This window comes from Chiloscyllium punctatum, chromosome 17 (assembly GCF_047496795.1).
Source record: "Chiloscyllium punctatum isolate Juve2018m chromosome 17, sChiPun1.3, whole genome shotgun sequence".
NCBI classification, from domain to species: domain Eukaryota; kingdom Metazoa; phylum Chordata; class Chondrichthyes; order Orectolobiformes; family Hemiscylliidae; genus Chiloscyllium; species Chiloscyllium punctatum.
In genome coordinates, this window is record NC_092755.1 from 84001456 (window position 1) to 84014800 (window position 13345).

Genomic DNA, 13345 nt, shown 5'->3' on the forward strand with positions numbered 1-13345 from the left:
CCCAGATAGTATGCTGTCAGTGGTGCATCTGTAGAAGTTAGGGAGGATCCTTATGGACATGCCAAATTTCCTGAGCCCCCTGAGGAAGAAGAAGTATTTTTATACCTTCTTGACCATCGCATCTGTGTGGGAAGTCCAGGACAGGTGGTTGGTTGTTGTCACTCCCAGGAACCTGACGCTGTCCACCCTGTTAACCTCAGCTCCGTTGATGTAGATGTGTTTTCCTCCTTTCTTTCTGAAGTCAGTGATCATTTCTTCAGTTTTGCCAATGTTGTGAGAGAGGTTATTCTCATTGTACCACATCACCAGCCCTCTATCTCCTTTCTGTATTCTGACTCATTGTTTGATATCTGTCCTACCATGGAGGTGCTGTTAACAAACTTGTAGATGGTGTTTGTTTGGAATTTGGCAACACAGTCAGTGTACAAGGTAGGGAGCTGAGAACGATCCTTGGGGGGGGCACTCCAGTGTTGAGTGTTATCATGGAAGACATGCAGTTGTGTTGCTTCACCTAATACGGTCTGTGGGTTAGAAAGTTGAGGATCCATTTGCAGAGGATGGAGCGGAGACCTTGGTCATGGAGTTTTGAGATCAGTCTGGAGGGGATAATGGTGTTGACTACAGCTCCGCCTTCAATGAACAGGAGCCTGATGAAGGTATCCTTGTTGTCTAGTATGTTCTAGGGATGCGTTCAGGGCTAGGGAAATGGTAAGTTTATTGTAAGGTTGGTAGACAAATTGTAGGTGATTTGAGCAGGCTGAGAGACTAAGAGTTGATGTGGACTGTGACCAGCTTCTCGTAGCACTTCATGATAATGGACGTCAGAGCCACTGGGCGATAGTCGTTAAGGCACGTTGTATATGCTTTCTTAGGTACTGGGATGTAGTGGTCTTCTTGAAGCCGGTGAAGACTTGTGCTTATATGAGGAAGAGGTTGAAGATGTCAGTGAATACCTCGGTCAGTTGGTTTGCACAGGATCTGAGTGCTCATTCAGGCCTGTCGCTTTCCTTGGGTTGATTCCCATGAAGACAGTCAGCAGCGGTGACAGTGGGCACAGGTACGTCTGGGGCTGTTGGGCAGGTGCCATTACACTGCTGGCATTCTTATTGAATGGAACATAGAAAGCAGAGAGGGATGTGTCTTTGTTTGCTATCTTGCTCTGCTTCATTTTGTATCCCATTATGTTGTTCAGGCCTTGCCACAGGCAGTGGAAATCTGTTTGGCTGGTTTAGCCCTCCAACTTGGACTCGTACTGCCTCTTGGCATCCCTGATGGTTTTGCAGATGTCATATCTGAACGTCTTGTATAGGTCTGGGTGGCCTGACTTGAAGGCTGCATGCATGGTTTTCAGTAGATTTCCTGGTTCATCCCAGGTTTCTGGTAGGGGATTGCTTGGTTTGACATCTTTGGCATGCAATTCTCCACTCATTTGCGAATGAAGACTGTGACAGTGGTGGTGTACTCATCTAGGGTTTTTGCTGAGTACTTTAATATGGTCCAGTCCACCAATTCCAAGCAGTCCCAGAGACTGTCTTCTGCTGCCTCTGGTCAGCATGTACTACTTTTTGTAAAGGGCCATCCCGTTTCAGCTTCTGCTTGTAAGCTAGGAGGAGGAATGCAGCACTATGATTTGATTTTCTGAAATGTGGGCTGGAGAAGTTGGTCTCTTTGGTTGTGCAGCAGTGGTCCAGCATGTTCTATCTTCTGGTGGGGCAGGAGATGTGTTGGTGGTACTTCGGCAGCACCCTCATGAGGTTGGCCATAGTGTTCAGGGATGTGTCAGCTAGATGGATTAGCCATTGGAAATGCAGGGTTACAAGGATAGAATAGAGACGTGGGTGTGGGTGGGATGCTGTTTGGAGAGTTGATGTGGACTCGATGGGCAGAATGACCAGCTTGTTCACTGTAGGGATTCTATGATTCTAAGCTGCTGGCCATGTTAAAGATACCAACATAACGCAGAGGTTGCTACTTTCAAATCCATACAATTTTTAATTTTGAACATTTATACATAGTTAAAGCAAATAACAAAAGTGAGCTTCTGTGCGCACAGACTATACTGTAGTGCAAAGAAACAAATCCAGCAGCTATAAGCTGCAAACATTTATTAATTTTTTTCTTATGCAGCAGTAGCTGTTTGTAAACTTTCAGAGGGACTTGCAGATACTGACAGTGGAGTTGGAGCATTAACATTGGATGAGATTCTAATCTCTATCCTAGTCTGAGGTGAAGAGTGTTAATCTTCTTTAGTCATACTCCTTATAATTTATATATTAAAAACCAGCCCAAAAGATCTGACCATTTATCAGCCACACACCAGCCTCTTCCCACTTCTCTTGTCTCATCCTATCAACATTTCTTCTGCTCCTTTCTCCCTCAACTATTTGCCTTCCCCCAAAGATATCTAAGTTATTCACCTCAATCATTTCATGTTGTTATGAGTTTCCCATTCTTATTGCTGTGATTTTTAAAAGCGAATATTGTGGAGGAATGATATTTAAGGTCTTTGTGAAAAATTGCAATCAAAATTTATTCTTTTCTCCTCCTACAGGTAAAACTAATAAGTACTGCAGCTCGATCTCTGGTTCTTTGTTGGATGATGACCTCAGTTTAGAAGAATTAAAAAATAGACAAAATGCTGCACTAAAAGTCAGCATGTCAGTGGTTAGTTCTGGAACTAGCCCTGGTACCATTGAAGGAAATGGATGCCATATACTTCCTGTGCAGCACTCAACAGACCTTATTGATTCTACAAACAATCTAAGTAAACTTGACATGGCGATCTCACCCAACTTAAATGGAGTCTGTTCTCCTGTTGGTACTGAAAATCCTGGAGGGCAATGTTCTCGTTCATTTACCATGTCTGGATCAAAAGATATCCTTTCCCCTGTTTCTAACCTCATGGCTGAATTTGAAAAGCTTTCACTCTACGATGATGAAGAGAGAAATTTGCTGTCTGAGATGAATGAAGTAACTGGAGAATTGATGGGCAGTAATGTGTCAGGATTGGTAGCTCATGAGAAAAGCTCTATGAATGACCAGGATATACAGTGGAGTAAGAGTGATCTAATTGAGAGTGAGGGAGTGACTGAAAAAGAAACCAGGAAGGAAAATCCATTACTCACTCCTGACCAGAAGCAGTCTGTGATAGAAGATAGTGGTGAAATCTCAGATTTATTGTCATTATGCACATCAAAGGTAGCAACTTTACAGCTCAAAAATCAGAGGAACTATGCACATAGCAGCAGCCAAGCCTGTAGGACAGTGATTTCTCCTACTTTGGAAAGGGAGTTTTCTGTAAATCCTTCAACACAGGAATCTAGTGCATCTCAAGACAAACTGAACTCGCAGACCACTATGCATTTGGAGAACATTACTGGCAGATCCCCAGAAGACCAGCAACAGTTTCTTCCCAAGCACACTCCAGGGTCTTTAAGAAGAGGATCCTCCAAGGGGATCTTTCTGGTTGGGTAAGGAACCGATAACGTACTTGACCATATGATTTGGGACAGAATTAAGCTACTTGACTTGTCAAACCTGCTCCACCATGCAACCATCATAATATTTCTTAACCCCATTCTCCTGCCTTCTCTCCATAACCTTGCTAACCAAGAATCTATCTATTTCTGTCTTAAATACTCCCAATGACTTGACCTTCACAGCCCTCTGCAGCAATGAGTTCCACACATTCATCACCATCTGGCTGAAGAAATTCTTCCTCATCTCAATTCTAAAAGGTCATCCCTTCACACTGACACTATGCCCTCTAAGTCCTAGTCTCTCTTAGTAATGGAAATGTCATCTCCATGTCCACTCTCAGTATTCTGTAAGTTTCAATCAGATCTTCCCATATCCTTCTAAACTCTATTGAATACAGACCCAGAGCCTTCTACCACTCCTCATATGACAAGTCTGTTACCCCAGAATCAATTTTGTAAACCACTTCCAAATCCTCACCAGTGCCAGCACATCCTTAGATACAGGGCTGAAAATTGCTCTCAACATTCCAAATGCAGTCTGACCATGGCCTTGTACAACACCAGCAGTACATCCCTGCTCTTGTATTCAAGCCCTCTTGATGTTAACATTGCATTTACTTTCCTAACTGACGACTGAGCCAGAATGTGCTTCATAATTCCGAAGCCTTTCCTCATTTAGAAAATAATATATGTCTCTATTCTTCCAACCAGTGTACAGAATGTCATTCCCCATTGTTTGTTCCATCTGCCACTTCTATGACCACTCTCCCAGCCTGTCCAAGTCCTTCTGCAGTCTCCCTACTTCCTCAACACTTGCAGTCCCTCCACCTATCCTTATCATCTGCAAACCTAGCAACAATACCCTCAGTTCCTTCATCCAGATTATTAATGTATAATGTTAGGACTATTGATGATGGGTAGGTGCTAGAGGGTAAATAAATACATCATTAACAAAACTAACTCATCCAGCCTAACTATTGAATAAATATAATATACTTCTGCTTATTACTTTTCTACTTTCAAATGTAGGAAACTAGTTTTTAGTACTGAAATTTACCAGGCTAGATTTCATTAAAACAAAATGAAAGATTTACAGCATAGAATAAGGTGATTTAGCCTACTCTGTCTGTGCTGGCCAAAATAAAATGATTTTGAGCCTAATCCCACTTCCCAGCTCTTGAATTCAGGATTGTAAATTATGATATCTTTGTGCGTCCATGCATTTTTAAAAATGTCCTTTGCTTTTATTCAAGTAGAGAGTTTGCTCTGGGTGAAAAAGTTTCTCTTTAATTCCTCTTTTCAATGCAAATTATGCAAAGTAATAAGTAGACTCATAGAAATATACAGCACAGAAGCCGACCCTTTGGTTCAACTTGTCCATGCTGACCAGACTGTACTGCGCTATAATGTTCTATATCCTAAATAAATCTAGTTCCATTTACCAGCATTTGGCCGATATCCCTCTAAACCCTTCCTACTCATAGACCCATCTAGGTGCCTTTTAAATGTTGTAATTGTGCCAACCTCCACCACTTCCTTTGGCAGCTCGTCCCATACACGCACCACCCTTTGGGTGAAAAGGTTGCCTCTTAAATCTCTTTTTTTAAAACTTGCCTCTCCTCACCTTAACCCTATGCCCTCTAGCTTTGGACCCTGCCCCCCCCCCCCCCCCCCCGCCCCTATCCACCTTTGTGTTTTGTGTGTCCAGCACCACCACCTCTGTAATATGGATATTTTTCAAGATGCCTCAATTTATTTCTCCATGTTCAATATCTTGCATATCCTGTTTTTTTTTACAGTAAACGCAGATGCAAAATACTCTTTTAGTATCTCTCCCACCTCCATCAGAGTTCGTTCTAAGAAATTATTTAAAAGGAAATTTCCTGAGCCATTTCCCTCCATTTGAAGACTTCATAATGAAGACTTCATTCCTGGTTGATATGAGTTCACTGATCTGAGTCCTTCCCGTTGGTTTGAGCTCTCTGGGACAGGGTTGGAGAAATGTCAGGCCAGGTTTCAGCTTTGTCTTCAATTACTCCTTCAGGAAACTGATAAAGGTACACAGATACCAGGCCTGTATATGACACCTTTCAAAGCAAAGAACTTCAGTATCTTAACTTCAGAAATAAAATATGGGCTCTAAATTGAGGCAAAGGATGATTTTTCTTTGGTGTATAGAGCCTACTCTAGTACGGGTGAGGTGAAGAGAAGAATAAAAGAATGTTTTTAAACACCTGGAGTGTTATGCTTTTAAAATACTTGGAGCCATCGAAGTTACTGGTTAACATTGAAGTGTATACAGTTCTCTCTCTTTCCCCTCCAGAGATGGACCAACGAAGCTTGACAGTGATGTTTTAGCTGCGCTGAATGGTGTTGATATTGACCCTCTGATGTTCCCATGTTTAAGTCAGTGGAAGAACAGAATGCAGTTCTACTCCCCGTCAGAAATGCAAAGGTGGGTTTTGAAAACAAAGAAAACCTTGTACCCTCAGTTGGAGAAAGATTATGGCGGCTTAGTCCTTTAATTACAAATGTTGAAGGTATCAAATTGATACTGCCTTAATATACTGTATCTGATGATATGCCATTGGTAAGCAGGTTGTAAAAGTGTATGTTGTTGAACTTGTACAGAAATGATGATATTTTTTCTTAAAATATCATTTTTTTCCCCATATTATTCTTGGGGAAATAAGTGAGTCTGATGAAACTCAGTACTTGTCCTAAGATAGTCATGGCCAGGCTTTAGTTTTTGGCTTTTTCAATGGACATTAGAAGCAAACCACAACATGTGAACTGGAAAAGGTGGGGGTAGGGCTAACCAAGTCTGATGGTGACATGTTCCCACACTGCAGGACATTAGTAAACCAATTTTATTTTTCATTTGGTTTCTTTAGTAGACATGTTTGTTTTTACTGCTGCCATTCTAGACCAGATTAATTGAATTCAGTTTTAATTCTTAACTTGGGAACCTTCTGGATTTTCAATTTCTGGGTAACAGGTCAGTACCAAAACCAACTGCATTACCTAATTCAACTCTAAAGTATGTGAAATCTAACTATCAGATGCTCAGTATCAAGTCATACAGAACAAACCTCAGGTTCAACACTCACTTTGCCCAGAAGGGAGGAAGGTCCTGATCTTGAACAGATCTGTATGGCATTCAGACAGAATTGGGTCTCCTTGACTTCCCAGAATCGAACAATCTGCTGACTCTCATGGTCTAAGTTCATATCAATATTGGCCTAGGTTCAAGGTGCCAGAGCAGGGTTTCCCAGAGTGGGTTGAGACCTCCACTGGGGTTGGCTGCAAAAATTTTGGGGTTGCAAACTAAGGCAGCACTGACTGTCATGAAACCTCGACTGAGTACTAACAACTATCTGGCCACTTAAAAATACCACAGTGATTTAAATAGTGGGCATGGCCAGACAGGTCAATCCTTGATAAAAGCCGAAAGAACTGCAGATGCTATAAATCAGAAACAAAAGCAGGAGTTTTTAGAGGAAAAGCTCAGCAGGTCTGGCAGCAACAATGAGGAAAAATCAAAGTTAATATTTAGGGCCCAGTGACTGTCAGAACTCACGGTAGCTAGGAAAATGTCAATTTATGTGCAGATATAGTGTTGGGGGAGGGGGGAAAGAGAGAGGGAGATGAACAGTTGGACAAACGAAAAGTGGATAACAATCTGGCTAGGAGAATAAATAGCTATTAATGGAAACTGTTAGTGGCTAACAATAAGTGCTGTGTACTGGCAGACTTTGTGGTAACAAGGTGTGTGGGATTGGGGGCTTAGTACATGGGCGAGTTTAGGCTCTAAAATTATTGAATTCTATATTGAGTCTGCAGGGCTGTAGGGTTCCCAAGTGGAAAATGAGGTTTTGTTCTTCCAGCTTGCACTGAGCTTTGCTGGAGCACTACAGTCAGCCTGAGACAGAGATGTGGGCCAGGAAGCAGGGTGGTGTGTTAAAGTAGCAGGCAACTGGAAGCTCAGGATCATTTCTGTGGGCAGACTGGGCGATTGCTTTGCAGAACACCTGTAGTCTATGCTTCATTTCTCCGATGTAGAGGAGACCACACTGAACAGTGAATGCAGTAGACTAGATTGTGAGAAGTTCAGGTAAAGTGCTGCTTCACCTGTAAAGATATGGGGTCTTGGATACTGAAGAGGGAAGAGGTAAATGCGCAGGTGTTACATCTTTGGCGACTGCAGGGGGAAGTGCTGTGGGGGAGTGTTGGGAGAGGAGGAAGAGTGAACCAGGGTGTCCTGGAGGGGAGGTGAATGTGTGTCTGGTGGTGGCAGAAATAGCTGAATGTGGAAAATCTTCTGAATGTGGATGTTAGTGGGATGGTAGGCAAGGACCAGGGGAACCCTATCCCTGTTGTGGGAGGGAAGAGAGGGGGTGAGGGCGGAAGATGGTTCGGACCCCATTGAGAGCCTTGTCAACAATGGTGCTGGAGAATCCTCAGTTGAGGGAGGAGGACATTTCAGAGATTCCCTCGTTGAATTTGGCCTCACTGGAATATATGTGATGGAGATGGAGGAACTGGGAGAACAGAATGGAGTCTTTACAGGAATCAAGGTGCGAGGATGTATAGTCCAGGTAAGTGTGGGAGTCGGTGGGTTTATAGTGGATATTAGTGGCCATTTTATCCTCAGAAATGGGAACAGAGATGTCGAGGAAGGGAAGGGAGGAGTTCAAGATGGATCAGGTGAGAATGAGGATGGGCTAGAAATTGGAAGTGAAATCGATGAACTTTTCCAATTCCAGACAAGAGAAGGAAACAGCACCGATGATATTGATATATTGGAGAAAGAATTGTGGGTTGGGTCCGGTCTGGGATAGGACTGGAGCAGGGACCACACAAAGAAACAACATAACTGGGGCTCATGTGGGTATTCATGGCCACCCTTCTAACCTAAAGAAAATGAGAGGGGTTAAGCCTGAATGCAGTGTTGCAAAACACTGTGGCAGGGGAGGTGATTTCCAGGTGACCCAGATGTTACAACATCCTCAGTTCTTAGGATCTTGTCAGTCTCCAAGTACCAAAACAGGGTCAGAGAGGTCAAAGTTGAAACCAACAAATGCTGGGGATCACGGTGAGTCAGAGAGCAAGCTAACGGTTTGAATCTCAATGACAGAGCTGATGTGAAGTGTGGAGAGAGCAGCATTTATGCGCCGGTTGAGGGGAGAGCAGGTGTTGGAGCGGTGGTGGGATATAAAGTGCTGTTGGAGTGTTGATCATTCAGATTCAGTGATCGGAATGTGAGAATGGCAGAACAATGGTGTTTCTCCTGCCAGACCTGAAAGAGAACACAGTCTCACTGGGGCGTGGGAGGGGAGGGCGGACATAGTGTTAGAGAATGTAACAAGTAAGACGAAAAGAAAGTGACGGAATGGGAGTTGGGTCGCAATTTGAATGTGTTGAACTCAATATTAAGTCCAGAAGGCTGTAAAGTGACCCATCTGAGGATGAGATGTTGTTCCTCCAGTTTATACACTGGAATACTGCAGCATGCCGAGGACAGGCAAGTGGGCGTTTGAACAGGGCGCTGTGATAAAATGACTGGCAACAATAAGATCGGGTCGTGTTTGTGCATAGACTGGAGGTCTGCTGTCTTGATGGCCAAAGATTGGGGAGCACTGTGCTTGTGTTGCTGGCACCTATCCATCTGTTTCCCAATGTAATCACCACTTCCAGCTGAGAATAAGAGAAAAAATTATCTAAAAGAGAGGAAACGGCCTTTTATGTTTTGAACAGAATGTGTTGAAAAACATGTTTTATGTGAGTTATTGTAACCCATGCATTGCCAAGAAGATTTAATTAGAACATATCAAATATTTGGTATAGAACCTGTTATTTTCAGCATATGGTGTATCTGTGAGGCTATATGTTTGCGAGATTTGCACCATTGTTTTAATGGTCCTCCAGCAGAGAGAGCTGTGTAATCCAGTATAGCCACTAGCATTACAGCTTTCTTAAGCAAAAAAATTAGATGCAGTGTTTGTTCCTAATTCAAATATGGTATTTCATTTAATGATTATTATAAATGTTCTCCTGGGAACTGAACTGTTATGATGAACAGCAAATATTTGTTCCAGATTGTATAACATTATACAAAAACAGTGCAACATTTTCTATATGCATTGAGCCATTTTACAGTAAAATTATTGGCTCTCTCCTTCTGTCCTTCTAACTTCGATCTGTAAGCCTCTTTCAGTTTTACTGTTTGTTTGGGAGTTTGTTTATTGGGACTGTTGCACGTTTTTTTCAGAACAGCATAATTAAGTCTAGTTTGGATAGACCGAGTTCTGCAGGTATTCTATATTCTGTTCTTTGTGTTTCATTCCATAATTTTGATTAAATTTTTAAAACCTGGTAGTCAGCCTAACTAACTTTGGGTTATTTTCACTATACACTTACTGAAACAAATTGCAAAGTTGCGGTCTGGCTGCCTGCATAAGAATGTTTTGTGTGATCTGGCCTAGTCCATAATAATCTGCTTTTATGCATTTCAAAGGATAGAAATTCCAACAGTGCTGAGTGTTTTAGAATTCTTAATGAGCATGAACAACTTTTATTCCCTCTAATTCTGGTCATGCACTTGAGGCCCTGAATAAAACCTGAGGTCTTTCAATCAGATGGAGTGGGAAATGTAAAGGCAAATGACATATAGTCGATTTGACCAGTATTTACATAAAGATATAATTAACGTTCATCAAGACTAATCTTAAACAGTTGAAAATTATTTACCCTGCGATTGGGCGTTCTGATTTCTTCATCTTCATGCCATTCATCCCAGCAGTACAATGTAACAGCTCTGAATCACTGTATATAAACTACTTATCCTGACCTACCTGATCTGTCATGTTTGAATAAAGTCAATGAAGGCCACAGTTAATTTCAGCTAACTACTACTTCTGCATAGCATGTTGCTATCCTCGAGATAGTTGATGCAATGGGAGGACCTCCTCAGTAACCTCAGAACCATCTTCAGATCAATGCAATTTCCTCTAATGTATGTGGGATATGGGCAAAGGCTGTCTGCAGTTGCGCAGTTTTCACCTTGCAGTTCTAGTTCTCATTATCATTTCTGATGTGGAAAATATCTTACCAGCAACCCTCAAAGTCAACTTCTTTGGTAATAAATTATATGACATGAATACTTGTATGTTGAACTAATGTTTATTGAGTTTGTTCTGCAAAATGTTGTGTACATGGCAGAGCTCGAGGTAAAACCTGGCAAGTGGATCAAATAAATTGACATGCAGTTGCTTTCACAATTTTATTTGTTCTTGCAGTTGGCCAAGCCCTGCTATACTAAAAGGGAGACCAAAAATGCAGTCCATTGCACAGAGTTCTCCATGCAGCCCTGGTTTCTCCATTCATGGGAGATCTAGTCCACTGTGCCACAGTCCAGGAAAATTTGGGAGCTTTCCATACTCAGAGTTTGGAAGCCCAGGGCGATACAGTCCAGCCTATGCCAGCCATATCCAGGTGCTGCGACTTCTGCACTTAACTGAATCATCTGAGTTCTAACATTTGCTGTTGTGAAAACAATATGTTGACCCATTTTAGAGGAGGAACTGATTTTATATTTTGAAAAAAGAAATGTAGTTTCCTAAATACATCTAAAATGTACAATGGCTGTTTCATTGTTAATGTATTCTTTTGATGTAAATCAATTTTCATTGCATTTCCTTATTGCCTGTATTATCCCAAGTTCCCCATTTCTCTGTAATCAATGTTAACCCTGATGTTTCTGCCATCTCTTCATCCAGACATGAATACATTACAACTTTTTTATGCCATGCTGTAATAAAGTGTCCCCTATTTGAACTTGCCCGAAAATAGGATTGGGAGAAAAAGTAATTTAACTTTTCTGAGGATTTCATGACCAAGGCAGCTCTGAATATTGAACAGCATCCTGGACCAGGCTGATAATGTTAGTAACACTCGCAGTTGTGTTTCTTTTTTAATTTAATTTCTGTGAAATTTCTCTAAGATTCCACTTATTTTGGGGGGTGGGGGTGGAATGAAGTCATGCAGAGGAAGAATAAATTAAACTGGCTTTATTTGTTATTGCTGGAATGTACATTTATGGGTGTGTTACTGAACATTATACAGCATGGAACTGAAATGTGCTACAGAAAGCAAGTTTCTATAACTGATGTGTAGAAAGGCAGAAAACATCTATGTTAAACATATGAAGAGAGAAAATAAGGTACTGACATACAGCAATGAATCAGTCTCCCTGACACCTTGTTTGCATTGGTCATTAAGTATTCTCAGTACGTTTGTCAATTGTATTAAAAATTGTTGCAAGAAAATTGCATCTGTGACTTTTGCAAGCTTTTTAGTGCCTTTTTAAAAGTACTTTTTAATTGAGCTATGGACTAGTATTACTGTTGCCTTTAATGTAATTAAATGCAGCATATAGGTATGGGATGACTGGATAATTTCTGGAGACCATCTACTGTTCAGCCCCCACATTGTTACAGCACAGATACCTAGGACACAGTGCTAACCTGAAAGCACTTTTGTCCTTGTATAAAGTGGTTTTACACTGTTGCTCCTACACCCATAAGTGCCAGTAGATTGGTCCTCTAATTATATGAAAATGTCTGACCTTATTGCCTCTGACCTTTCAGACTGCACCTCTGGGATGTAGCATGTATTTATGGTACATTTCTTACTGTGTAAATGTGAAATGATGACTAGAGAAAAGAATAAAGAAAAATGCATAAAATTAAAACATTTAATTGTTATAATGGAGTTTCACATTTTTTTAAAGCCATTGAACAATATATGAGTGTTCAGTATGCAAGTGCAAGTTGCTGAGTAGCATTGAATAGTTTTGTGTGTAATCAAAAACTTAGGAAATTAAATCAAACACATGATTTGTAAATTTTTATATTGTGGGTTTATCTGTATCCTGACTTGCTCAGTTCAAGTGTAATATTGATGCTATTGTGACTGGGTTAATTTCTCACTGTCATTGGCTTCAAGGTGCTGTACTTGACAGCTGAAGAAGAGCAAGAAATTCATTCTCCCCTCCCTGTGGTAACATGCTTTGAAATTTAATAACTGGTCTAGTGTAGGTAGTAATTTAATAAACATTTCTGTACAGTGAGTTTCTTTGCTTTTTTTAAAAAGAGACTTATAATTATATGGAAGATGTGTAACGAGGGGAAGGAAAGCACCTTTGCTGACAAGTTCCTATTTCTAATGTTTATAAATCTTCAGCTGATCTGTGCAAAGAATTCCTAAACAGCAGAAATTCTCTAACATGATGAATTACTATTGAATGTTGGTGAGAAAAATGATATCAATAAAACAGTATATTAAGAAATTGGAGGTAGGATTTTTAAAGGTATAACTTCTAACTAGAACAATGTTTCAATAAATACTGCAAGACATTGGTGTAGTGACCATGAAGCTAGGTTGCTCACTTTCAGATAAAACTGAGTCAGAAGTCCAACAATACCAGGTTATAGTCCAACAGGTTTATTTGAAATCACAAGCTTTTGGAGAGTGTAGCCCCTTCATCAGATAAACCGTATTGAATTTGGAAAAGAAGGTTTTGTTCACGTTAGAAAAAGAACCAAAATGATTACATCAACTTAATGAAGTGCTCAGGTTCTGTGCCAGTCTTGAAAGGATGATCTCATTGGGAGGGAGCACAGTGATGACCCAGTTTAATTCAGTTCCTGTTTTGGCCACATGGTGGACTTCCTGCTCCATCTCTCTGGGCACTTGCTTTACTTTTAAGATTGACTAGTTTGTAATCCAATCTTTTAGCAAAAGAAAACTTGCTGACAATAAGTAGAAGAGCCCTGTTAAAAAGAGTTTTTAAATGGGCTGTATTT

At 40.9% G+C, this 13345-nt stretch overlaps 1 protein-coding gene across 3 annotated transcripts in view; it reads left to right on the forward strand.

Moving 5' to 3' along the window:
• The window catches only part of ankle2 (ankyrin repeat and LEM domain containing 2), a 59257-nt gene extending 46648 nt beyond the window's left edge, over nt 1-12609 (forward strand). For all 3 annotated transcript variants that reach the window (XM_072587730.1, XM_072587731.1, XM_072587732.1), the window contains 3 exons: nt 2552-3470; nt 5803-5934; nt 10778-12609. In XM_072587730.1, coding sequence (XP_072443831.1) covers nt 2552-3470; nt 5803-5934; nt 10778-11015 — 1289 coding nt within the window. In that variant the 3' untranslated portion in view covers nt 11016-12609. The remainder of the gene's footprint in view (nt 1-2551; nt 3471-5802; nt 5935-10777) is intronic.
• The last annotated feature ends 736 nt before the right edge of the window (nt 12610-13345 follow it).